The 22870-nt window shown below is 39.5% G+C and overlaps 1 protein-coding gene across 1 annotated transcript; it reads right to left on the bottom strand.

Moving 5' to 3' along the window:
• Nucleotides 1–667: 667 nt before the first annotated feature.
• KIAA0895 (KIAA0895 ortholog) lies at nt 668–21753 on the bottom strand. Its single transcript, XM_029961749.1, has 7 exons — nt 21741–21753; nt 18784–19466; nt 10082–10225; nt 7805–7937; nt 6332–6637; nt 5722–5819; nt 668–1368 (listed from the first exon to the last, which is right to left on the bottom strand). Exons 1-7 carry the CDS (start codon nt 21751–21753, stop codon nt 1207–1209), a joined length of 1539 nt encoding a protein of 512 aa, XP_029817609.1. The 3' UTR covers nt 668–1206.
• Between the last annotated feature and the right edge of the window lie 1117 nt (nt 21754–22870).

Genomic DNA, 22870 nt, shown 5'->3' with positions numbered 1-22870 from the left:
CTCTGGAATCAGAAAATGTAGTTTATGTAGTAAGACCTCCTGCATCATCTAAGCTATTTATCATGTGACTAGAGAAAGCCTTACAGTAAGGAGCTTTCTCTTCTTGGTCCTGGATATAGCACCGAGAGTTAACACAGAGGTAAAGTTGCTTCAGAGTGGTGCAGCACTTCTGTTGGAACACAGGAATAGGGCACTTATGAGTCTTCTTTTCCTCCCCCTGTCACATCTTGTTTCTTGAACAAGCTCTGCAAACTCAAGCTTGCTGTAGCATGGAGGTACTGCTCAAAAATACGAATTGATCCTCTGTAGGCTCAGGTGACCCAGAGAAAAAGTAAATGTTGCCCACCATCCTGAAACATGGCCCTGTGTTCCTGAATTTATTTAGAACACATAAGCCATGAAATCACAGTTCTGCTTGATTCTTCTTCCAAAACACTCCCATGTTGAACTTCCTAGACATGCTATGCTTGTCCTCAGAGGAGGCAGACCCTTTCCAGAATTTAGCTTCCTGAAACATGTACTTTACAGATAAAGATGTGGAACAGTGTATCTTTTTGAGGGAATAAAGGGAAATAACTTTGCTACCTGCTTACAGCCATTGAAACAGCAATACCTATCTTTTTTCTCTTTTTAAAATGCTTATTCTTTCACCAAAAAAACTCCAAAATGTTTTATAACATTACAGAGCTCTGATCCTGTGGCACAAAGACCTGCTTCTGTGCACCGTTTTTAAACTTTCTGTTTTCATTGCAATGACGACTAAATGGGAAAGTAATGCAGACAACAATGCAGCAATAGAACTGCTGTAGGTTGTTCTATGAACTGTGAAAGCTATGACCAAAGATAAGGCAAACACAAGTGAACTAAAGGGGAATTTCTCTTCCTTCTCCTTTCTTCCACCTCTAAACCTGGGTGGGAAAAGACAGTATATTACAAGAGACAGCACCAAACACTATACCTAGCATACAAAATAGAATAAATGATTGGACAGATCACTGCAGAGGAATTTCTAAGCCAAATTTAAAAAAAAATGCACAGTCCCTTTAAAAACTAATCAGTATACAATCACGATGCAAAAGGAACATAACGGAGCTTTTCCTGAATTCCACATATTCTGGCCACCCTTCCCTCCCACTCCTCGTAAGTCCATTTTTGCAAGGTCAGGGAAGATCGGTTCTACCTCCTCACAAAGGTGGGCTACTACTGTTAATTTATGAGATCCTGGAGCTCCTCATCAGTCAGTTCATTGACTTCCATGATCTTTTCCAAGTGCTCCATGTACCGGGCATGGTCTTGCAAAAAGTGAGGCACCCTCATGTTCTCAATCACAGCTAATCCTTTCAGGCGATCCACATCCTCGTATGAGATCTGTAAGGAAGGACACGGGTTAGTTTAGTAGTATAGTCCTGTTACTTCTCTGCTGCTGCTCTAAATTCTCTCTTGTAAATGAGAAAATAATTCAGAGCAGGGGAGTTTAAAATCTTGAAGAAACCTTTGAAAACAGGACTGTGTGTGCTTCAGTGGAAAATGCAAAAAAGTGTAATTTTAGCAAATGCCTGCATAATTCCTGATTTTGTTTTTGATTCAGTCAGTAAACAGACTCATAAGAAGCTGAATGAGAATGATCTACAGCAGCTGCAGGAATAGAGAGGGAAAGGATGGAGCGCGTGTGAGTCCTGGAGTCACTCCTCAAAGAGGTGGAAAAATTGACATGAGAATGGAAAAAACACTGTGCCAAAGACTAAGGAACTAGAAAGAAAGTGCAGGACAGGCATGGCACAAGAAGGAGGCTTTGGGAAAGGCATGGTGCCAGCTGACCTGAACTCTGATGTTTTCATTTTCACTACCAAATGTGCTTATGTACAGTTAAATTAAAATGCACTTCTAGTAACTAACAAAAGCATGAAGAACACTTAAACATCCAATTTTAGTTTTTTGTTTTCTCCATTCAATTGCAGGGTGGAGACTGAGTTTGCCTCTTGGCATCAGAGCTTACTGAGTGTAAGTGTCAAACTCTTAAACATTTCCCGGCTACTACAGGGCCAAATACCCTTTTTTTGTAATGAAAACTGATATTTTTTTCTTCATAGTCTTATGATTCTACAAGCTAGGATTAAAGTCATGGTAGCTCAAGGTGCTGTGAATGATGGTCCAGAATAGACAGATGCTTTGGCTCTCCACAAGCTGCCCTGCCAGCACAGAACAGGACTCCTTGGGCAGCTATCCAGCGTGATGAAATTTGTGTGGTTGCTGCTTTGTCTACAAGCTGTGTGTTCTGGGCATCCTAAGGACAGAAGCATTTGTACTGGCAAAACCCACCAGCCTAGCTGTGCTTACTAACTGGCAAGTCCTATTTCATCATAGGAGGTTTGTGCCAGGTGACTTAAGAGTGGAGCCTGCTCCTTCCAACCTTTTTACCCCACATTTCTAGGGACCTGAGCACTGTGCCATCTGGGTTCCCTGGAAACAGCCTGCCTTCTTAGCAGGTGATGGTTTCTATTCAGAAAAGATTAAAGGGAGCATGAAGGATTCACCAATGTGTAAGGGGCACGGAAGGGCTCTCTGGAAAGATAGGACATTAGAATCCAGATTGATAAACCTGATTCGTAGGGACAGGTGCATCTCACTGATGATAATGGGAACTAAGTCTGCAAAGAGAAGGAATTTGCATCTGAATACATGTGTGTGCTTTTCCAGTTGCAATGACAAGATGCATCCCCGTTGAAAAAACAAACATACACCCATGCCCAGGCTTACCCAAGTCACTAAGATACTGCTTTTTGAAGATGGTGTGGCATTACACCTGACTAACCTGTTTAAAAGTGGATACAGAGAAGCTATACAAAATCATACCATCTCCTCTGGAGAACTGAGAACAGTACCAAACGAGATATTAAATTCTACCTCTTTTCCTCCTCATATTTATGTTCAGGGGTTTCTGTTACTGCTGCAAGGAAGAAACATGATCTGTGATCTGAGGTATAGTTTGGATGGGATGTATTTCCCCAGTTCTTGAATTGCTAAAAAATGACAGAAGTTGACATCCTGGGAAGATCAAAAACATAATCTCATCCTATTGCAGAAACAAGCTGTCTTCCTCACCACATGTAAATAAACCCATTGTGCTAGATAAAAAAGACTGAGGCTACAACCTATGCTTTTTGTAATGTGTTCATGTGTTTCTTGGGTAACACAATAGTAGGTGATATTTTGCTGCTTTTGCTTTTTAAAACTCTGGTAGTTATGTTATACTGAAGTGCACCCAAGATCTGCATTCTATTTCTCCTCAGTATTACTTGCACACGATTGCCACATGAATGGTTTGCAGTGCTTCCCGTATTCGATTCTTTCCTGCAAAGTTTTAAAACAGCTCCTTTTAAAAACCATCTTTTCTCAGGCTTCAGGTTTTTCCCTTAGTCACTTCTAGGCATGTTGAACAGCTTGCAGGTGTCCTGTTTCCACACATCGCGTTCTTCTACACTGTAAGTAACCTCAGGAGCCTCAGGAAGGCACAGCTGCCTCCATCAGGCAGATCTCTATAGCACTCAGAGGAGAACAGAAGACACAGAAACTTGAGCGTGGCTCTGTCCTGAATACACTCACACTACCTACTAAAGCACAGAAGCAATTCACTGTCAGCAGTACAGTGGATTGCTTCCGTTTCCTATTACGTTCACACCTTTATTGTATTTGCAATGGAAATATGCCCAAGGTAGACACGCTGAGAAAGATGAGCTCACTTGTTACAATACAACACTGAGAAACTTGAAAAGGCAGTGAAAATTTTCCCACTAAATGCTGGGTTTCCCTGTGTTTAAATCCTGTGCTTTTCATTCTAACCTGAAGATGTGCCAGCCAACCTTAACACTCCCTTTGGAACAACCCAATCCTATTCCACCCTGAAAAACCAAATAAATCCCCCTTCAAAGTTGTGATAAACTTGTAATAACCACAGGCTATATCTGAGTGCAAGTTTCATACTTCTCTGTGCTCACAGAACTCGTCTTTTCTGAGAGTATATGGAGATATTGGAATGGGCCCAGTGAAGAGTCACTAAGATGATTAAGGCACTGGAGCATCTCTCCTATGAGGAAAGGCTGAGAGAGCTGGAACTGTTCAGCCTGGAGAAAAGAAAGCTCAGGAGCATCTTTGTGTGTATAAACACCTGACAACATGGGCATTGGGCTACCTGCTGGCAGGGCAAGAGGCAATGGGCACCAGTTAAAATGCACAAAATTCCATTGGAACACAAAACACTTTTGTATGGTGAGGGTGGTAAAACACTGGCACAGGCCACTCAGAGGGGTTGTGGAGTCACCATCAGTAGAGATATTCAAGGCCCAACTGGACATGGTCCAGGGCAAACTGCTCTAGCTGACCCTGCTTAAGCATGGGAGTTGGACTAGATGATATTGACAGGTCTCTGCAGACCTCAACTGATCTGTGATCCTGAGAGTAGGCACTGCTCTTATACACAGCTTTCCAGTTTTGACTGCAGAAGATGTCTGCTGCAAAAACATTCAGAATAGACTTTATGATCCCTTGATTTTAGAAGTTGTAAAGTCAAGCACTTATAAATTATCATACTGCTAGAATTAAATTGCTTGTAGACCCTTAACGTGGATGCCATGCAATGTGGATCATAGTGGAATCTGTAATTATATAAGGAATGACTTATTACATTTTTAGAGTGGTCTAACAATCCTCCAGACTCCCTGAAGAGAGACAGGGAGCAGCATGAAGCATGAAGGCATGAAGCAGCACAGGAACAGTGTGTGTTCAGTAGAGTTGCAGGCAGAAGCTGTGTGGAGTTAAGCAGGCTTAAAGCACAAGGAAATTTCAGAGAATAAAGACTTATCTGACAGTGCAATTTTATTTTCAGAGCTTTCTAACTTGGCTCATTTACCTAAATAGCTCTTGCTTATCAATATGGATGTTTCTGACAGTAAAGGCAAAACTTAAATGTGGACCAAAATCCTCTGTCATAATATGCTCCTTCCCTTTACCACCCATTTATTGCCAAGTAGGCAGAAATGTTGGTATACCAGCTCTAAATGCAAGCTTAACGTCAATTTGACTCCCAGTTTATGTGAGTATGAACCCTGCTTTATGAACTGTGGAAACTTAGCAACCCAAGGATTTGGTTCAAGAAGTGTGACAAAATTTCTGCACTTCTTAGGATGATTTTCAGAACAAACAAGCTGTGACAGTTAGAATGGACATAAAATATGTTCTGTCAATGTAGAAATACCATACATTCTGGGGAAAAAAACCCCACAATGATTTTTGAAAAACAGGTGCCACCAGTGAGAGAAATTTGAGATAAAAAATTCTTTGTGGTAGAAGGGGATGTGCTAGAATCAAATGGTTAATTTTGTTTCCTGCTAGGGCTACCACCTTATCTAGTACCTGTCCTGCTTGGCCAAGCCAATCTGTTGTGCTACAAGTCAGGTAGTACTCCATAAAGGGAGGAAAGTCTGAGAAATATAACCATAAAATCTTAATTGAGGAGATAAAACAATAAGCAAGGAATGAGGAGAATCTGGTAGAAGTTTCTAGGACCTCAAAATATTTGCAACTTGCACAGCGTAATTCAAAGTGCTGTACGGAGCTGAGATTTCCAGATCAAAGTAAAAGAGAGCAGGATGACTCAGAGCTCGTTGCAGGCAGGCTTGCTGAAATGGTAAAACTGCAGCCTTTGGGCATAATCAGTCTGCTCACCTTTCCAAGGGCTGTCAGAAGATAGAAATCAATGGACTCCCTGTATCTCAGGATTCGGAGGATGCCATCCAAGTACACCTGATCCTTATTGAAACAGCCTGAAAGGAATGGAGATACATTGCACTCTATCAAGGTTTGGCATGTTCTCAGAAGCCATTATGAGCAGAACAGTTTTATTTTTAAAAACTAGACATTTATACCCCTGACTTGAAAAACCTTTCCAAAAACTAACTAGAAGGTAAAACCCACTAGCCAGAGAAAGAAATCAAACACAGACGATAGTGTCTGTGAATAACCACTGCAACATTGCATCTCTTGTAATAAATATGAAAGGGCAAGTCAAGCTGTGAGTATGGACTTTTTCACAGGTTTGTATTTACATTCCACTTCCAACAAAAAAAAATCCTTTACTGATTCAGCTTGAAAGTCTCACACATGCATTTTCAGCCCTGTTTTCCATAGTGAAATTCCTGACACCTCAGAAAGTGTGGAGTCCCATTTCTCCGTTTTGCAAAAGTTTTACCGTGTGACATGATGAAGGAGCTCTGTGCATGTCCTGAAAACCTCCCTGAAGTACAAAAAAAGAGAAGACAAATAATAGGCAACCCACCTGGTTGTGATGTGTCAGTCCACCCTCTCTTGGCTCTTACGCAGTAATCCCATCTAGTACTGGGGTCTTTGACAAATTTTCCCACGTCCTGGAAAAGCCGACTGAAGGACATTTGGCTAGCTTGATACACTGTGTAATAGAGCAGGGCAGCTCTCCAAAGAAAAGGGTCTTTGCGGAACAGTACACTGTGAATGCTCGCCAGCCCCTCTTCTGTAGGGTTGATTGGTTTTAACCCATGTTTTCTACGTCCATTCCGGTTGCACCAAGGCTGGCTGTTGTTGTTAAAACCACGAAAATAATGAGTTCCTGAAAAGAAGAAGGATTATGGCACTTAGAGTGGTAGCATTGAATGATTAACAAAAAATTATAAGATATATAAGGAGACGCCCATTTCAGAACTCTGAGCAGGTAGGACTGGGAACTGGGGAAAGTGACACCTTTGGCCTTGTCTGCAACAGAGAATTTTGTCAGAGATAGATACACAATGCAAATGTTCACCTGCTGACTGCAAGTGAGACTTCTGAAAATGCCTAAGGAATACAACTATCAGGAAGACTTGACTTTCCAAATCTGTGGAAAGGAATTTGCAAAAGTGTCTTACATGCTGAATATCTCTGGCATAGGCTAGGCATTGTAATGACAAGAAGGAAGGAAAATCAAAGTAAGGGGGCAGAAATGCTGCCTCCTGAAGGTGATTAAACAGCCCTATGGCAGCCTTGGAAGATGCTCTGTCCCCTTACAATGTGAGTAACTGTGGTTCAAGGCAATTGCAAGGCTTATTCTTCAGTTGATATTCAGGCACTAGCCAAGTTAATGCATTTTAGATGTCCTTAATTAAAACAGATGCACTGAAAATTTTGCAGGAATTTTCCACAGGGCTGGGCCCGCCTTGTGTAATGCAAAACCAAGGCAATCTTACAGCAGTTTAGGGGTCGCTGGGTAAATTCTTTCTGCCTAAAGCATTGCCTACATTTGCAAGCAATACAGTGTAACAAACAGATTTTTAAAGTGAAATGGCTGGAGCTGAGGTTGAAAGGTCAAACTATTTTCATTTCCCCTTTTTTTTTTTTAACTCCAAAGTATCTCTAAATTGCTCTCATGAGTAAAATGTCCCTGAGCAGTGACAGCACACAAGGTATGCCCTGGAGCATAGCCTCTGGACTAGCATTATCTGAAAGGATTACACTTTGCCTGCTCCAAGATTCCTTTGGCACGTGAACCTCAGTGCAGTAAGTGGGACTAGCTGGTAGACTTCCTTCAAGAGCTCACTCTGGATCTGACCTAAAATGCTAACGTACACAAACCCTAGGAATTCCTTTACTGCATGCTGCATTGATAAAAAGGTTTCTCCTTCCCTATAGCACACCTAAAGCACAGGTTCTTTATATATAGTGCCTGGCTCATCATTGTGAAATAATTAAGAGTGCATGCAAGTACTCCCCTTTGCCTGAAGAACTGATGTCACATTCATACCAATTTCGTGTCTCAGCATCCCTTCCAGCCAGTGCTCTCGTGCAGTGGAGATATTGATAGTGAGAGTGGGGCGGCCATTCACCACTGTCATTGAGGCTCGAGATAGCAGGTCCTCCGTGAGATGGACCACAATCTGAAGAGGAGAGAGTTCAGGTAGCAAAGAGCTCTCTTCTCACTCTTGTTCTTGCTTTTTCCTTTGGTCCTTCCGTTATTTCATTTCTCTTTGGTCCCTTGCCCTTCACAACTCTTCCTTGCTGCCAGCAATCACCTGTGAGAGACCTTTCTGACTCCACTGAGTTTATCCTACTCACCTGTGCTGCTGACAAAACCTCAGGCTTCAGTGGGATTCAGCAAGAGGGTTAAGATAGACAGACAGGAGACTGCAAAATTTAATACAGTAACAGTGACTAGATTCAAGGGTCAGGGAGCAACTAAATGCAGAGTAAATTAGACAAAATTCCATTTTTTTAACTGTGTCTAATTATCTTAGAGTTACTGAGAACTGAAAAATACTAGGTAAATACACATAAATTGTTTTGGTATCTGTATATCTAACTGTATGAAACCTTTTCAGTTGCAGTTCTAAAGCCATATGAATGGGAGGAGGAAGCACTGTGTACTTTGTTTCCTGTTACATGATGAGGACTTGAAATATTATGAAAATGCTGGTATTGTTTCATTTTGGTTTATACAGGAATATAGTTCTTGCTTTCCTGTTTTCTCTTGGAAAACTGGTCATCAAGACAAAAACTGCCAGAGAAGGAAATTAATGCATATTTATATATTTTGTTATTTGACTTCAAAAAGCCCTTTTAAACAAGTGACTGAGAGGGAGAAGGGAAACTCTCTTTGTTGAAGACTAAGCACCTTTCCCTCTTCATGTAAAGCGTAAAGAAACAGTACTGTTCAGAAGAGTACAAGGGAGAGTACTTAAAAGAAAGATGACTTTTTTAGTATCAAAAAAAAAGGACCCAGGGATCAAAGGCATTAACATGACACTTCCCTGTATTCAAAACTCATCATTCAGCTTCAAGTTCAACAGCAAACAGTCAGTCGTATAAAACTTATATTTAAAAGGCAGAAAAAATAGGTAAATACCAAAGCATTTAGATTTAAAGCACAGGTACCACTTAGCTTTATTAACATCTCTTCAGCTGGCAAGAGTATTTTCATAATATTTTAGACCATACTAAACATGCTGTATGAACTTTATTTTTGCAGAAAAAGTAAAGCATTTCATTAAGAAGGACATGGGTTGCTGGATGAGCATGCAGGATCCTGCTTCCATGAAGTCAAACCAAGCCAAAACTGAATGCAAAGGGAGACAAAAGCATAGCAAAGGCCAAACATATAATTTTTTTTATGCTTGCTCTAAACTGTCATTAACTCTTAGAAACACAGGTAAGGTCTGGTTATGAGTGTCAGATCATAGTCTCACAAAACTGTGTGATGAGTTTAACAGTTTCTCCTAATAATATTATATTTACCAATTAAACCTAGTTTCTGGGAAACTAATTTTTGTCTCTTGATCTCCCATTCCAGACTCCTCTTGCTCATTGCCAGTGACCTCACCCAAGTCTTGGACTGTGTCAGCTGGTGATTTCATTTGGAATAGTTCTCTTTTTAAACATTCAATTTCATTTGACTTTTCCAAGCAATTCAATGTAACTCCATCAAACCGGTCTTTTTAAATCCTGAATATAGGAAATAAGTTTTTTGCAAAGGGCTCTAAAAAATTAGATGTTTAAATCCAGGAAAAAACAGCACTCAAACCAACTCAACAAGCCAACCTCTTTCAGACATTTTTATTCACTTATGTCACTTTCATTTGTGGTACTTCTTATAAATCAGTCTCTTGGGCTGGTGCTTATTTTTCTTGGCCTTTTCTTAACTCTTTCCTTTGGTGTAAATAAATTGATACAAGAGAACGGATGGCAGAACTGATGAATAAATGGAAATGTGCTAGTCTCCAAGTAGCTGAAAAAAGGAGGGAAGGAAGGGTGTCGTTCTTGGGTACTCCCAAAAGAGGTGAATTTAAGAACAAGCATATATGAATCAGGAAACAGGCCCAGAGAGATGGCTGAAGCATTCACAAGGAATTTGCATCGTTTCAATTGTTCAAACGTTAGAGTGGGTATAGCCATGGGAAAAATATGATGTAAGGAATATTCTTGTAATTATGGAGGAAAGGCCTCCCAGATGGTCTCTGGGGTCTATCCATGTGTAACATCTAAGGTCTACATAAATGTTTCTTTCCTGACCCAGTGTATGACTTACCTCACCAAGACAGCCTTCTTTCACCATGTATTTCCTGACACGATTCCAGATGCGACTTTTGGTCAGCAAGCTGCCTCCAGTGGCCTGTTCAAATTTTTCATAGCTTCCATATTTCTGCAATGTTCGTTCCATAATGTTGATGGACTATAAAATACAAAAGCATAGCAAATATCAGTGCAGTAAGATCCCCATGTCAGATTGGCATGCGTATTCTTTCTCTCCCTCTCAGTCTCTCTTTTTTTTTTTTAATTTTAAAATCTTTCTTCTTTTCTTAACTCGTTGACAGTCACTATCAAGCTGTACTCATTTAATACAGGCTGACACACTCTGCAATGAAGTTATACCAGCTTCAGATGTACATCAATGCCAAAATACTAACAAAAGATTCTGATCAAATCATCTTAGACCCACACACATCATGATTATCAGTCTAGCGAAATAATACCCATTTTCTCTTTAATTTTGGGAATGTTGTACAACTGCCTTGTAAAACAGGATATAACAGGATATTTGCAGTTTGTCAGCATGTTTCTTTTTATGGTTTTCCAAAGAATTTTACAAAGATCAACTATTACTGTCATCTTGCTTCATTTCTTGGTATTTTCTAATTTAGAAACACTGATCCATGATTAAGCAGATGTTTAACTATAATTTTAACGATAATATTTCAACCAAAAATGTCTCTTTACAATGAAATCCTCTGTACCATAGGTGTCTGTTTCAGAAAGGAGGAGAGAGAGGAATTTTATTTACAGAACTTTAATTTAAAATTTTCATTTAAACCATGATACATCTTTATTGCCCCCCAAAATGAAGGAGGCATGTTTCACTAGACAAACAGAGTGGTATCAACAATTCTCTTACGTATTGCTGGTAGAAGCAGACCCTTGTAGGTGGAAAGCTCAGCATGATGCCCATAACACTATCTGAACTCTGCATGTTGAAGATGTTACTAGTGGGGTGTGAAATGCTCATCCCCAGTAATCTGCTTTCCAGTAAGTCATTTCACACCCTTAAAGGAAAATGTGGCTTGGAATAACCTCTTTCCCAGCAACAGTCCAGCTACAGAGAATAGTATTTTTTCCATAGATTTGATAACAGAAGCTCCTGATATTACCTTAAAAAACTAACAGTCTTTCTAAGAAAATACCACTAACAATGAAGGTGGAAATCTTTCAGACTGAATCTGTTTTTATGTTATACACTTATTTCTATGCATGAAGCTGGTAAAATGCTTGTTTCCAGCTGTGTAATTCTGACATTGTCAGACTGACAATTGTCCACAAAAATTGGATTAATCTTTTATCTCTCACAGCTACTAACAATCCTACTCTAGTTTTTTTCAAGTTGAAACTAAGCAACCCTGAGTAATTGCTGTTGAAACCCATAAATGACAGCTCGACACACTCTTAAAGCCCAGTAGCTCTTTGATAAGAGAAATATCACTTACCTGAATGCCAAAGAAATACTGCACCTAATATTCAGTATTTCTTTGTCTGCCACTTATACATGCTATTAAATTTGAAGGACCATCTGGTCAGATCTGAGTGTTTTTTTCAAGAATGAAGAAAGGGCATAATTTGCTACCTTAGCACAGATTAAGCTAACTCTCTCTGTTTTTTTAAAGAAGGCTTTATTTTTGGAGGGTTAAGCAATATGGAAGCAAAGAATCTACCTACTGTGTCTCAATGCTGCGATCTCTGTCCCCACTGCACCTGAGCCTCCACAATAAGGCTTTATTTATATGGGAGCAGAGGGCATATGCTGGAGAGCGCTTATAGCAAAAAGGAAAGTGAGGGATAAACAGAAACCTGCTACTGGTTATTTAAAGTCTATACACCAGTTCTTCAGGGACAGCCCAGCAGCACCACAATAAGTTACTCACAGAACTTGGCCAAAAAGTCAGCGTGCGTGGCCTCACGAGAATGACTCTGGCAGAAACAGGCTCACCATAAAGCCACCCAATCTAGTTACATGAACCATGTTTCCTTTCACCGCCTCCTGCGCGGCCAAAACTCCCTCGCCACCATGCTAACTCCAGCCATAGGTCAAGCTTGACAGAGACTTGCACTGGACCCACTGGGGCCCTGGTGACACTTGACTGGTTCCCAGGATCGGGCCCATCTGGGCAGCTGTGCCCCTGCACCTGATTCAGGAGTAAGAAGCGGATGTTGTAAAGAAAGACACCGACAAAGAACACGTTATCTTCTTTTCCCAGTTTTCATTATACGATCAGGCATCAGGATAACTGAAGAGAGATATTGTAAAAATAGGAATGCCCTGCCACCACCTGAGCCAGTGCAAATGGTTTGGCTTTGCCTCTCCCCGTTACAATACCACAATGAGCACGCACAGCAGCTGTGCTGCGTGGTGTCCCCTGAACCCTCCCTTTCTGAGATAGGTCTTTCTATCTTCAAATGTATGGTTGTACAGAACAGCAATTCCTCTCAAAAGTTTTAAATAATGTGACTTAAAACACAGTAGATCGGAAAGGTTTGGCTTTCAATTCTCTGAAAGTTATTTACTGCAGGAACTGAGGGATGGGTGTTATTTTCAAAAGCCATCAGGATTTGTTCCTTTCCTTTTTTAAGACTCTTTAAGGCATCTTTCAGAAAGTACCTAGCACTCTGGCTACACCTCTCTACCAGCAAATCAAACAAGACCAGGATATTGGCTCGAGTGCTGGAAAGGGTCCATCCATGAGCTGAATTGTTGGTAGGTCCCAAGGAACAGTGCTATCTTAGGTGAACCAGCATTCCTCTCTCAGGCAACACTTGGCCATATCCAAAGGATCATGTGGTTGTTGGGTTCTCCAAAGTAAGTGGCAACAAGGCCACTACATTTTTATGCCTATTGTGCCTCTCAGCAAACCAAACATCTCATCCAGCTCAGTTTCATATCAAACAATGATAAAAAGCTTTTCTGACATTGTGACAGCAAAGCCTTTGGATGGAGAAGAACAGGCAAGTGAGATTCATAGGCTGAAGAAAGCCAATAAAGGTAGCAAAAGATAAAAAGTAAGCTCAAAGAATTGCAAAGATATTTTACAGAATTTTGGAAAAAAGTAGGACAAATCTAGAGCGCTGATCACAGTTGAGTAGGGGTGGATGAGAACAGGTTTGATGAAGCAGAGGAGTGCCAAAACCATTTGAGAGCAAGAGGGCAGTTTCTTCTCAATGTGAAAGTTCATAACAACAGGGGTGTTTGAGAAGGGCTTGTAAACTTTATTAGCAATCCCGTTCTGATGCTTTGATTTATAAATACATTAATACTATGAGATGCAGTATTATATAGGTGGTGTTATCCCAGAGGACTCTCCTACATTTCTCAGAGTGCAGGTATTTTCTAAAACCACCTCAACATAACAAACAGTGAGAAAATAAGCATCAGACACCAAACACACATTAAACTTTCTGCTTGGCTGTCTGTAAAAGCAAACTCCCTGGAGCTGAGACATCCATGCTAAGGCAGGTAGCACAAGTTTGGGAGCCAGGAGGTCCAAGTTGTAGATAAATCCTACTGAAGAAGCATAGAGACTCTCTGGCCTCTTCTACCTCAACCTGATGCAGTTTGCAGCTCCAAGGGAAAGGGTGGGATACTGAAGGGTGCTTCCTCTACCTTATGTGCCATGCTGAGTAACCCATATCCTGGCATTCCAGCCATGTCCAAAGAGATGTTACAAGTTTGAACTCATACATGCTGAGAAAGTCATTAAGCTTAAGCCTCCTTATTGCTGGACACATAACAAAAAATTACTAAGAAGGATGCTCACCCCTAATACCTTCTCTCTTGACTCTGTTTCAAGTGAAACAGAAGTAGTCTTCATTTGGCATTCTGCACCTGTCTCCAAGGTGAGATGACTCAGTCAGGTGTTGCAAGAACTTGTCGGGAAAAGGGAAAATCTAGACCAGCATGCCAGGTCTTGTCTATTCCAGCATCCAACTGTGAGCTTATTTTCCAGCCTTTGGGCCAGCAGAATACTGGTATTGCCATAGTTCATAAGGCAAAATTGTAAACTCCTCATGAACAGGTAAAAAATGGAAGAAAGCAAGAAGTATGTGGCTGTACCACATTACTGGTTAGGAACAATAATTCCTATTCTTTTTTTCTTAGTTAGCTAAAGGTCTGCTTCAACCTCCCTTATCACTACCAAAGAGTACCAAAAGAAGCAGCAGTCTCAGGGCAAGCCCCCTTGCACAGCAAACTCTACTGATGCTCAAGAAAGCAATGACACAGAAGCACTAAGAAAAGCGAGACAAGGCTGTTTAATTGCCTGGTTTAGGTTATGGTGATGTTGGCTTTTTAAAACAAATTATTTACAGCCAAGTAGGTCTCTGAATCCCGAGTCAGCCATGTGCAGAATGCAGCTTAGTTACTTGAGAGGTACTGTAGAAGGATGTACTGATAAGACATGCTCATGAGGCATTTGAGGGGACCAAGTCAGAAAAGGGGCTCAGTCCCCTACATTCAAATCAGCTCATCCGACATTCAGAAGCAGCTCTGCTACAAAAGGGTCACAGTCTCTGCTGAGATCTAGAAGACAGACAAGGCTTGCAGACACCATTGTTTTCCTCCCTGAATTGCTTATTTGCTGGGGAAAAAAGCTTCCCAGGTGCATGATTGTGTAACACTAAGAGGTACCAAATTGAACTTGTTAGTTTTAATCAACAGCCATGAACTGGTGGCTGTTTGGGTCAAGAGAAGGGTGGGGAGGGAGGTAAGTGCAGGTTTTTGATGCTAGTCCACCCAGGCTGTAGTATTTTGAGTTTTATTCAGTGTTTACAGTGGCTTTTCTTTTGCATGCTTGTTCTTAGTGGGATAAAGAGCATGTTTAAGTAATTTAGAGCTGTTAGAAATATTTTTAATGGAAAACTTTTTAAATACTTTGTAAGAAATTAAAAATTAATACTTGCTTGGTTTTTGTATGAGATTGTGTTCTGCAATAAACCTATGCTCCTTTTGTAGTATCACCAGAAGTGATCTATGGTCTCTTCCAGAGGAAGTGAGATGTTTGTCTTGAACCCTGGGAACTTATGCTACTTGGATGGCCTGATATAATTTGTGTTATATATTAACATGCCTTATCTATAAATCTTAGTTAAGGAGGGAATTTGTTACTACTAAAGAATGAAGTATTTCACAATTAGGTGCTCTTTACAGACAGTGTCATGTTTTTTAATCTTCAACATGCCTAAGCTGTGACATCACTTGGACATAGCAAAGGATTACTCAGTGTTGAATGTCATGTTGTTCAGCCTTCCAGCTCCACCTAACCTTATTTTTCAACTTCTGATAAATTTGCTAATTGTAGGCTACTAGTATTATTGCCTTAAAAGGTGTGTCATACAAACACTTGCAATGTGGTATAACTGGTTTATTTACTAAGTCAAAACTGCTATATTTTTATGAGTACAAGGGAAGAGGATGTACATCTCATTCATGGGAGATTGCTCATTCAACAAAATAGTGGGGGGTTTTTTGTTTGTTTGTATTTCTTAAAAATTGTGTATATAAAAGTAGATTTCTCGCCTCCTTGTAAATTCAAAGAAACAGGTTACTTAAAGTTGCAACTTGCTGATTTTGTTTCAGCAAAGTTAAGTCATCTGCTCTGCAACACTGGGAACAATTACTTCTAAGTAAGTATTGCCACCTCTAGCATCTGAGCAAAAATAACAAACACCTAAAGTGTTAAGAAACTTAAGGACAAATACTTTGAGCGAGAAACTTTTATTAGCGCTTCAAGCACACAGTTGCTGCAGTGACCTTGAAGCACAGCCATAAGAGAATTAATTTCTGTAATATCAGCTATGTCAATCAATGTGAAAAGCTGCAAATCTGCAGGCTATTTTTTTATTCTCAAGTTTGCTTCCCTAAAGGCACATATTGTGTGACTCATGAAGAACCTTATTATGAAGAAAACAACGTAAAGTAGAAAGAGAGAAATAAAGAAACAAAACAAAATATGAGAAGAAAGACATTAAAACTAGTATTTTTCAAATGTAATAATAACTCAAAAATGTTTTCTCTGTGCCTGTGAAAAGTCAATCGATAAAACTGTTGGGCTGTGCTCGAGGTTAAAATCTTTAAGTAGAGGCACAGGAACAAAGTAAGTGCTCATAAGCCTCTGTGTTCCTCATTCCAGCATTGCTGTGTTAATGGTTTGCAAAACCACAGTGTTCTTTGCCTTTAAAAAACCCAAATAAATGGGGCAGAGAGTGATTTGTCTTCCAGACATATTGCATTAATGCTATATTAACCAATTTCATAGATATGCACAAAAGCAGAAAGGGCAATAAGAAAACACAATCTATTTTAGTGTCCTGGCAGGATATGCACAGCTGGGGGTAAAAATATTTTTGAAATTATTAAAAATCTTCTAAAATTCCCAAATGTCAGGTTTTGAGCTTGTTTCACTGAAGTATCCTAAAAGGCCCCAATAAAAATGGTGAGTTCTCTCAGTAAAAACCTGGGTTTACAGCCTTTTATTCATAAAAGAGCAAGCATGTGTAAGTTGCAGTGAGTACCTTTTGTAAAATAAAATGGGAATAATTCTGTTCGCAGATAGCAAAGCTATCTAAAATAAGTACAACAATAAATAAAAGCCAAAACTCTTAAAAAAAAAAAAACACCAAAAATAAAAACCTGAATTTATCCTCGTTGCAGCAAAAAGGATGACTATACACAGTTTTGTTTTTAATTCAGATCCAATTCTTGATACTGTGAGTACTTTTTCACAACTGAAGTCATCTTTCCTGAACTGAACTTCCTCTAAGATACCTACGTTTTTCTTCTGACAAGAAAAATCTGCGTGGAAAAAAAATAGCAATGAGGAAAAGCAAGTGCTCCTACACTACTTGCTGATTAAAATTTTGATTAATGCTGCTTTTTCTGGATAGTGAATTTGCATGAAATTAAATTTAAATTTGCGTGGAGATGAAAATTTCTAAAGTTAATTGTAGATAAAAAAGAGAGAGTGACACCTGCTGGGCTTGGAGCTGTGTTAAAGCTGTTGGTTTAGTAATTTTTAAGGGCAAGATATTTTTGTTCAGTATTTTTAGGAGCTGAACTTTGAATAAATGCTTTTCTAGTGACTTAAACTAAATCTTGTGAAGCATCATACTTCACTGAATATTAAATCCTTCACTGCTTTTTATAAAGTTGTTACAAAGACTTTATTTTCCCAGGCTTTTTATGGACAGGGAAAAAGGCAGAGTTAGAAATCAGAATAATATTGAGGAATTATTCATTATTAAAATATTCATTATTTAGGTGTAGGGGTTTTTTATTAAAAGAAGGGTAAACAAATGACAAGCTTGATCTAGAAAATGAACATTCATAAAATAACTTCTAAGGCTCTGCTAGACCATACTGAAAGGGATAATTTGTATTAAATTCATTTTGGCAAATTAGTTATTGTTGATTTGTTGTAATCTGTGATTAGTGTTGCTAATATTGCTATAAAAATCAATGGAAAACTTGTTAAAAAGCTCTAGTCAAGGAGCAGTTTTATTTGGTGTCAGTATGATTTAGTTGGTTGTTTAGAAGTGTGGAAGATGGATTGTAAGAACAGAACAGCTGTTCTCAGAAAGAAAATAAATTTTTAATGAAACCCAAGAAACTGAGTTTTTAAAATAGACAGATATTTTCAATGTGGAAAAGCAGACCAAGACCATCAATACAAAGATTTAATGGGTATAGAACACTTTTGTGCATTCTTGGATTCAGAAAAAAACAAAGTCACTCTGTTCACAAGTCAAGTATCAGTTCTTAGATTCTATGGTACTTTAATTCATGTATCCTTTTCACCAGGAATTTTGGGAGTTTTTAAGTGAAATATTCATATCACAAAGAAGTGAAGCTCATGGAATGGCAGGATGTCTTCCCAAGTTAAGTATCACTTGAAACATAAGATTCTCTATTCAGAAAAGCTTGTCAGACTTAAATAAGATCCTTCTAAACCATTTAAAAATAGCAAAAGTGGGAATAGCTTCTGCTATTTTATAGATAAGCACCAGTTTTTGTCATTTAGGTCAAAGTTGAAAGCAAGGCTTTTGTTGTTGTTTGGGACTTTTTGTGACTCAGGTAGGAAGCCGAGGCAGTTGGGAATGTCTGTAGCTATCTTACCAGTGTGGCTGCATATCATGGAGAGAAAAAAAAAAAAAGGAGGGGTTTGTCTTTTTAAATTTTACCTCTCTCTGGAATGGAATCTGCTGCTTGACTGAGTCTAATGTATATGCATATTCTTTCAAAGTTGATTAAAGCAAGGAACATCAACATACGCTTATCCAATAATGATGACCTCAAATAATTCCTATCCCCTCCCAATCCCTGTGTCACCAAGAGGATTGGCAGGGTTTCCATGCTGCTTTATTCCTCTGCCTATTCAGGCACCGTATTTTTCCTGTACTAGACTCTGCTTCATTGCCTATAAAACTGTCTTGCTTTAAAGTCTGTTTCATGTAAACCCAATTATAAGGAACTGTGTCTTTATCCTATAAAATCCTGTAACTTCTAGGAAGGCTTTAATTTTTTAATAAAAATATTTTATTTCAGTTTTACTATTGCATTCTCATCTTTGATGCATTTTTCAAACAGTAGGGGAGGATGATAAGGAGAAATGACATCCTACAAACAAAACCAAGTACCATCTAGGTGTAGGAAGAAATAAACAGTGGAACAGGAGGGAAAAAAAGTAACTATACCTGCTTAAGAAACCTGTCAGATGCATGGCTGTGCTTAGCTAACACATTTGGCAGAGCAGGGTTTTCATATTCAAATTGAGGATTGTATGTGAAATCTGAGTTGAAGAATTTAATCTTCTCTTTCTCCACATTGGAGGGCTTGATTGCAGTTAGTAAACAGAGTTTTTGGCCAGACACATCGCCTTCTTTTCCCTTGCTTTTTGAGGACTGGGACTGCTTTGGCTTTGTCAGATTAAAATGCCTCTTAGTTCTACTTCTGGGTCGAGGTGGCAGTCCCGTGCTGCTCCCTGCAACTGAAATACTGTTTGTAAACTTCACACCGGTAGCCACTGGGCTAGTGACGATGATGGAGGGCTGCCTGTTTGTGCAGTACCACCCACTGCTGAGCAAGGGGAGCGGGGCTTTGACTTTGCGGTGCTCGTTGCTTCGCAAGGTGGTAGAACACTTGGAGGTTTTCCTGTGTTTCTTGTGGTGAGCAGATGACTGCTTTTGAGCGTGGTGTTTTTTCTCCTCCTTGCTCTGCAGAAGGACATTGTAGCTACTGGTTCCTGTCGTGAAAATGTCCTTAAGGATCCCAGAAGGTGGATGCTGGAGGCTGTTTTCATTATTAATGTTCAGCTTATCTACTTCCAGACTCAGGATTGATTTCCTAGAAAGCTCTGTCTTAGGCCAGTGAAGTTTTTCTGCATTTGGGGGGAGGGGGAGGAGGGGAAGAAAAAAAAAGAAAAAGATGAGGACAAATTTGATTTTTCGCACAGTAATACAAAGCTTAAGGACTCAAAACTGCAACATAAATGAAACACAATCTTGACTTCTAGACATAGGGGAGAATTGAGTGTGCATATTACTTTTGAACAATTAGACTGGGACTTGCAAGCATGAAATACTTGTTCAGCTGGATCTTACATCTCCATGCACAACTACACTATAGCCTAGAACTAAGTTGTTTAACACAAGACTCTGTGGGATTTCATGAATGTTTACTATTACATTAACAAATGTTTAGTTTTGAGAAAAATCCAATTGGTCTTTATCGTGCAAGGAAGCCTTTCTGTATGGATAAAGAAAAAAAATAAGAAACTGTATAGGAGAATGTGAGCAGTATTTACGGTGAAGTCCCACAGGGATCTGTGCTGTGATATAAGCAGTCTGGTGTGATCTCATCTGCAAAATGTGATTCACAGAATTTACTCTCAGCAAAGGATGAGAACTTCGGAATGGGCCAGACACTGTGAACAATTTACACCTGATACTGATGCCTTAAGCCCCTAATGGTTTTTTATTTTTCTAATATTGGTAAGCCTTATAAGTTTTATAAGTAGATTTTAAAAGCAGCAACCCTCTCTCCTTTGTCCCTTTCCCTTTCCCTCTAGCACCCTTGTTTACACGTTCCTTAACCCTCTTACCCCATTCTATGCTCCCTATATCAATCCTACTCCCGAATCCAGTAGAAATGTTTAGTCTTTTGTCAAGGCAAGGCCTAGATTGTTGGCAGAACAGCATATCAGGGCCTAATCCACAGAACACAGTCAAAAACTGGGTGACTATGTACCCTTTGTGCTCTGAGGGAGATGAAGATGGGATGAACAGGGGGTCCCGAAATGCACCCCAGACCCATTCTCAGGGGGTGGACCCGGGGTGGACCAGAGTAAAGGCCACAGGGTGGACACATCTGGGATTGGATGGAGGGTATTATAAAAATGTAACCTCTCGGGCACAGGGGCGCACGTCTTATAACATCTTTAGCCTTGGTAAAATAAACCCTTTCTTATCTCACCCCTAATTAACTGCTCCGGGAGATTTTTCAGCACCATAAATCCCACGGCAACAATACGAATAGTAATATAAGCTTAAAAGATGTCACTTTCACATGTTCAGTCTTAACCCAGACAGTAAGCTGTATTTACAGAGGAGAGAGAAGAGAGATCAGCTAGTTATGCTCCTCAAAAGCCTCAAGAGAACACTGGTAATTTCATCTATTCAAAGCTGTTGTACAGTAACAGCTGGCTTTACAGTGTTTCTTCTTAAGTGTTTTCTTAAACTAACTAAATGCAAGAAGCAAGTGAGGTTCTTTTAATGAATGAACCCTCCTTTCTTGCTCTGGCCCCTGGCACAGCCTTCAGGGGGAGACAGGTCCCTGGTGCAGAGCAGCAGCATGGAAGAATCAGCGAGGATTAAAACTGCATTTAACATTTCTGCAGGCTTGTTAGAGAGAAGTGACACTGCTTCGCTGGTTCCAATCGTTCCCTTCTCTTGACAACCAGTTCATCCTAGGACATCAGGTGAGGCAAAAGTAAGGGTCCAAATAAACAGTGCCACAGAAAAATGCTTCCTACTTCTGCACATAAAATGAGAGGATTCACAGAAGAGAAGATGTGGCTGGAGCTTGATTAAAGCCCGCAAAAGGGATTTGAGCTTCATCCGACAGTTATACATAGCTGAGCCGTAATTACTTTACATACAGTAATTATATTCTGAATGGAACATTAGCAAGAAATCATTAAATGCCTCCAAGGGGAAAAAAAATTGATGGTAGTTTAATTTCAGCTTTATTTTCACAGTAAAATGAGGTTTTGGTCCCAACATAAGCACCATGACAACTATTTCATGCTGCTGGACCTCTGTCAGTTCCATGTCAGCCTGTGTTCCTCAATTCTCCTGAAGATGCTGTCTGAAAAAGCAAGAAGATAGAGGTCCTATTCACATGAACGTACAATTGGCAATCTGTGGCCTGGGTATTTCCTCCACTGGAAAGATAGAGATAGAGGCATTAGATTATTCTCTTTCACAGAAGCATGTGTATCTTATGCAAACTCAGTTTTGTTTCGTGGTAAGTTTGAGAATTCCCTTTCTATGCTTGGCACAGGAATGTGCTCCTTGGCATTCCTGTTCAGATTCTGTCAGATCGTTCTCATCACATATGTGACAACCTGCCTACATGGTTTATCTTGCTTTACCATGAGCTGTCATGGTGAGAAACCACAGTTCCCTATCACAAGGAAAACAACATCAAGCTAACTACATAAAATAAGATGCATTTTTTGGACAACAGAATGGGATGACCGCTCTCATACTTCTTGGCAAGTATTTGAGATTAACTTCAGACCGTAACAACTATTACAGTATGAGAATCCTTATTTTTAAGAAGGGTAAATGAAAACCAAGGTTTCCAGAATGTCTGAATCCATATTAAACTTCTGAGCATGTGACTTTCCTTGCACAGACAAAATTGAAGTTGGAAATTACACAGTTACTTCTTAAAATACAGACAAGGGAATAATGTAACACTAATGGCATTAACACTTCACCTTCTCTACCAACCAATTCATAAAAGCCACAAGGAGCACAAAATACTTAAATTGCTCCTACATAGGGAATAATTTTAACTAATAACACACATGTAGCTGAGAAGTGATAAATAGAAAAGAAAAAACCAGAAACTGAATTCAAAGAAACAACTCAAAATGACCTTAAATCATATCACCCTCCCTCCTCTCCCTCAAGCTCTTGTGTCAATCTAATATCAAAAACTCATGACAGCAAGCTTTCAGAGCTAAGTAGTACACTTGGCCAGTAATAAATGCATTTATATGTAGACAATTGCTCAACATCATAAGCCAGAATTCTCCTGAAAGTGTCACAAATGGTGATTGAGTGCTGAACACGCACTGGCAGTCTTCACATGCACATGGCTGATATCAAAAATAGTCGTCCCCAATTCTGTAGTTACTTTATATGCACAATCTCGTAGCAAAGTGATTTTTCAGCTGCCAAACTAAGTGTGGCTGTCCTTAATTTCTCTCCAACTAAAGAAGGATAATGTTCATGCCTATTTGTTCTGGAAACCTAGAATCAACAGGTAATCCAGCAGATTTGAAATATTGTAATAGATAACACAGCAGTTTTCACAGAAGCCATTTAACTCCTTTTCTAAAATTCTGCATAGGTCCTCTGAACATCATTATTTTACCAAATAACATAGAAAATAATACTTGAGAGTATGTCAACATCATGTCTCAAAGCACTAAACTAAAGTTCTTTCTTCAGTATGTTTGTTTAAACAGATGTTTTAAACTCACTTCCTTAC

This window comes from Manacus vitellinus, unplaced genomic scaffold (assembly GCF_001715985.3).
Source record: "Manacus vitellinus isolate BGI_N305 unplaced genomic scaffold, ASM171598v3 scaffold_3_pilon, whole genome shotgun sequence".
In the NCBI taxonomy this organism is placed as follows: Eukaryota; Metazoa; Chordata; class Aves; order Passeriformes; family Pipridae; genus Manacus; species Manacus vitellinus.
This window is presented reverse-complemented; position numbering and strand designations above follow the sequence as displayed.

Bases quoted from the DNA above. Each gene is read 5' to 3' on its own strand.
- KIAA0895 (XM_029961749.1), bottom strand. The intron at 7,938-10,081 runs GTAAGTCATACA...TCTCCTCTTCAG, and splicing joins AAGAAGGCTGTCTTGGTGAG to ATTGTGGTCCATCTCACGGA. The intron at 5,820-6,331 runs GTGGGTTGCCTA...CATTCCTTTCAG, and splicing joins GACTGACACATCACAACCAG to GCTGTTTCAATAAGGATCAG.